The 5000-nt window shown below is 45.5% G+C and overlaps 1 protein-coding gene across 1 annotated transcript in view; it reads left to right on the top strand.

Annotated features, from left to right (window-relative positions):
- Window positions 1–5000, top strand: part of LOC134468296 (gephyrin-like) — a 143254-nt gene that overhangs the window by 135311 nt on the left and 2943 nt on the right. Inside the window, exons 22-23 of the mRNA XM_063222236.1 lie at window positions 830–894; window positions 2968–3071. Coding sequence (XP_063078306.1) covers window positions 830–894; window positions 2968–3071 — 169 coding nt within the window. The remainder of the gene's footprint in view (window positions 1–829; window positions 895–2967; window positions 3072–5000) is intronic.

Raw genomic sequence — 5000 nt, forward strand, 5'->3', positions numbered from 1 at the left:
AGTTGTATTATCGTATTACTGCATTACTGAAGGCCCTCTGTTATGTCGTAGTAGTATTGTACTGTGGTACTTAACCCCTTAGCACAGCACTATGGCTCTTTGTAATGTCACAACAATGTTGTTATGATGTAGTCAGGCATTTTCAGCAAGTGAATAGGGTCGCCGGCGACCCCAGCTGCAGTAAGAGGCTACCTATTCAATGGCTATTACAGTGGGCCACTGGTGACACAGCGCCCGCTAGTGGCCCACTGGTGATACAGCGTGGATTATGGGGCTAATAGTAACGTGCTGGGGGAAACCCTTATATGGTAATGTGAGGTCATCAGTGTGTTGCCTTATATGGTAATGTGAGGTCATCAGTTTGTTGCCTTATATGGTAATATGATGTCATCAGTGTGTTGCCTTACCGCAGAGATACACCAGCGGCGACGCGATTCAAGCGACAGAGTGTAGCAGCAAGCGATACGAGAGATTGAGGAGACTAGAGTATGTCCGTACAGGCAGAAGGCAAAGCATTCAAGCATTCCCATTGGCTGTGGTCACTGACCTCTATACAGTCATTGGCTGTCGCGGCTTGTCGCCGAACCGCGTCATAGAAAGTTGAAAAGATTTCAACTTCAAATTGTCGCGCTCGTCGCGCAAATCGCTCTAGTCTCCAGAATCGCTTTTGTCTCTCGACTCAATACAAAGTCAATTACTTCCGTCGCTCGACTCGCTCAGATCGCCGCTGGTGTATCTCTGCGGTTATATGGTAATATGATGTCATCAGTGTGTTGCCTTATATGGTAATGTGATGTCATCAGTTTGTTGCCTTGTTCCCCAACTGTAGGCTGCCCACTACGTTTGCTACGTTGGACATGGATGGTGCTCGCAAACTCATCTTTGCTTTGCCAGGTATTTTTGCATGAATGTGTGCGAGCGTCTGTGTGCATGTGTGTGTTTGTCTAATGTCTTACATTACTCATTTCCAGGTGCTGTGAGGGGGATGTTGTGCATCCGAGAGAGAGAGCATAATTGACTGTGTAAAGCGGCGTACACACACAAAGCTAGCTTTTCGCTTGCTCGCCTACTCGCCACTCTTTCATGGAACGTTCGCTGAAAGTTCCCGCGGCTTTAACTGCCAATGGACAGCCGAGAAGTACCGAACTCTGCATTCCAATTGGTTACTCGCTTACTCGCCTCGCTCGAAGATAAAATATTTTCAACTCGGAATCCGCCCACATCGCATCGCTTGTACAGTACTCGCCTACTCGCCTGCGAGTCTCGCTGGGACACATTGACATTCTATTGAGTTCATTCGCTGAGCGAGTAACTAGCAGCGACGTGTGTGTACGGCCCTTAAGGGATGGGATGGGGTTATGAGGTATACCACATGGTGTAGGTGATGGGGGGGGGAGTTATGAGGTATACCACATGGTATAGGTGATGAGGGGGGGGAGAGTTATGAGGTATACCACATGGTATAGGTGATGGGGGGGGGGGTTATGAGGTATACCACATGGTGTAGGTGATGGGGGTGGTTATGAGGTATACCACATGGTGTAGGTGATGGGGGGGGGTTATGAGGTATACCACATGGTGTAGGTGATGGGGGGGGTTATGAGGTATACCACGTGGTATAGGTGATGGGGGAGGGGTGGTGGTTATGAGGTATACCACATGGTGTAGGTGATGGGGGGGGTTATGAGGTATACCACATGGTATAGGTGAGGGGGGGGGTTATGAGGTATACCACGTGGTATAGGTGATGGGGGGATGGGGTTATGAGGTATACCACGTGGTATAGGTGATGGGGGGGTTATGAGGTATACCACGTGGTATAGGTGATGGGGGGGTTATGAGGTATACCACGTGGTATAGGTGATGGATGGGGGGTTATGAGGTATACCACATGGTATAGGTGATGGAGGGGTTATGAGGTATACCACGTGGTATAGGTGGTGGGGGGTTATGAGGTATACCACGTGGTATAGGTGATGGGGGGGGTTATGAGGTATACCACGTGGTATAGGTGATGGGGGGTGGGGGGTTATGAGGTATACCACGTGTAGGTGAGATGGGGGGGGTATGAGGTATACCACATGGTGGATATGAGGTGATGGTGATGGGGGGTTATGAGGTATACCACGTGGTATAGGTGATGGGGGGGGGGGGTTATGAGGTATACCACGTGGTATAGGTGATGGGGGGGATGGGGTTATGAGGTATACCACGTGGTATAGGTGATGGGGGGGTTATGAGGTATACCACATGTAGGTGATGGGGGTGGTTATGAGGTATACCACATGGTATAGGTGATGGGGGGGTGGTTATGAGGTATACCACATGGTATAGGTGATGGGGGGGGTTATGAGGTATACCACATATAGGTGATGGGGTGGGTTATGAGGTATACCACGTGGTATAGGTGATGGGGGGGTTATGAGGTATACCACGTGGTATAGGTGATGGGGGGGTTATGAGGTATAAAAACATGCTCTGCAGCGCAGCAGAGTTACCTGTGGCAGGTAAGCCAGTAGAGTAGAGTAGAGTATAGAGGACATTATATATTTTATATATATTCTCATTATATATTGTTAAAAATCATATCATATATTGTATTGGTGTATATATTCTATTATTATATTATATTATATTATATTATACTATATTATATTATATTATTTTGTATTATATTGTATTATATTATATTATACTATATTATACTATATTATATTATATTATATTATATTATATTATATTATATTATATTATATTATATTATATTATATTATATTATATTATATTATACTATATTATATTATATTATATTATATTATATTATATTATATTATATTATATTGAACTGTATATTCACATTGCATATTGTATATCATACCTGCGGCAGGTAACACAGTAGAGTATAGAGGATATGCTGTATTGTACTGTATATTCACATTATGTATTGCTATATCGTACCTGCGGCAGGTAACCCAGTCTCCGCAGTGGTGACCTGCAACCTGTTTGTGATCCCCGCCCTGAGGAAGATGCAGGGCATCCTCGACCCCCGACCCACCATCATCAAAGCACGGGTAAGGAAAGGGTTAACTAGTCCACCATCATTACTGCAGGGGTAAGGAAAGGGTTAACTCCGCACCACACACTAGAGTATATAGGCATCCTCGACCCCCGCCCCACCATCATCAAAGCACGGGTAAGGAAAGGGTTAACTAACTAACTAACTAACTAGTCCACTATTATTAAAGCACGGGTAAAGCCCCGTGTACATCAAGCGCTACCAACGCGACCCAGGTAGCTGGGGTGGTTGAAGAAGTTTCGCCATGAATTCGTTTTATTCGCTCTGGACGCTGCACTGACATGTTTGATTCAGCTAATCACATAACGTCTCTGACTTGACAGCCTGGGACATTCCTCGATATGAACGTTCCGATTGGTTTTCGCTGAACAGCGTCATAGCGAATTCGCTTAAGATTAGCTTGAGTTTAATCGTCAAAATTCGCCCTGGTCGGTCAAGAAGCTTCGCTCCTGCCGAATTCGCTCTGGTAGCTTTATTCGCCTTCCCTCCATAGACAAACAATGACTTCCGCCGCGCAGGTCGCTTAGTTCGCTTTCGATGTACACGGGGCATAAGGAAAGGGTTAACTCCCGACCCACTATCATCAAAGCACGGGTAAGGAAAGGGTTAACTAACTAACTAACTAACTAGTCCACCATCATTACTGCACGGGTAAGGAAAGGTTTAACTAGTCCACCATCATCAAAGCAAGCGAAGGGTTAACTCTGGCCTGCACACGTTAACCATGTCAACCAACCACAGGAAATAATGGACAAGGAGGAAGCCCGACAGTGCAGCTGAAGGACTGTTCGCTTCTGCCAAGTCCGTTATTCCGCTTATCACCCGGTTGCCACCATTTAAGGAATAATTTATTAATTTGTTGATCTAAGGCTTCGTGAGAAAGTAGATAAATCACTGCGCTTCGTTTGTTGCTATGGGCACCACTTCCCACCTTTCAAGCAACACTGTTGCAGGCGGGTCACTTCTCTAGATTTTATTTCAGCATTCTTTTGATTCTGGGGTTATTCGTGATTAGGCTATGATTTGTCTAGTCATCTGATATTTTGATTGCAATTACGTTCATACATAGGCTATTTAAAGCTGCGTACATTTCTGCGAGTCTCGCAGATGATCTTGCTGCAGGAGATTGACTTTTAGCCTTGCTGTCTCGGTGCAAAAAAAGTGGTTGCCGTTATTCCCCTTATCTTCCATTTGAAACTATCTTCCGTGTATGAATAGCTATTGAAAAATACCTACAGTATGTTAGACTGTCTTAAAAAGACTACGGAATAGCGGCCGCCGTGCCGAGGTGTGCCAACTGCCAAGTTTTACGACCCCAGCTCGTTTTGAGGGCGCAACATGAAGAGGAGACCACACAAAGATTCAAAGTTCAATGGTATTTTTATTGAACCACAATTATCAATGAAACGGGTGTCTAGGGGAATGAATGAACGGGTGTGTGAGAGTGAATGATGTATGCAATATGTGCGTCAGTATCAATATGTGAGCTGTAAAGAAAGAATCAAAAGAGTGAGGGTATAGAAGTGAAGAGAGCAAGAAAGAACCAGTGGTGAGGTTGAGGTCAGAGTGCCTAATGGGAGAGAGGGAAAGGATGGCTTTTAAAGCCTACACCTGCCCGCAGGTGGAGGTAATTACAATTAGCCTGATCAGGCCATGGCTCTGCTGTGCACTAACATGCCACGGCCTGGAGATGGCACATGGGGACGTCACACAAGCCAACTGCACTAGAATCCTGTGACCAACTTAAACGCGTCTCGTGGGTGCATGCGTGTGTCTTAACTTAGTCACGCATAGAACCCTCGTTTGAAATGCTGAGGGTATATCATTCCTGTGTGTGTGTGTGTGTGTGTGTGTGTGTGTGTGTGTGTGTGTGTGTGTGTGTGTGTGTGTGTGTGTGTGTGTGTGTGTGTGTGTGTGTGTGTGT

This window comes from Engraulis encrasicolus, chromosome 18, assembly GCF_034702125.1.
Source record: "Engraulis encrasicolus isolate BLACKSEA-1 chromosome 18, IST_EnEncr_1.0, whole genome shotgun sequence".
Taxonomy (NCBI): Eukaryota; Metazoa; Chordata; class Actinopteri; order Clupeiformes; family Engraulidae; genus Engraulis; species Engraulis encrasicolus.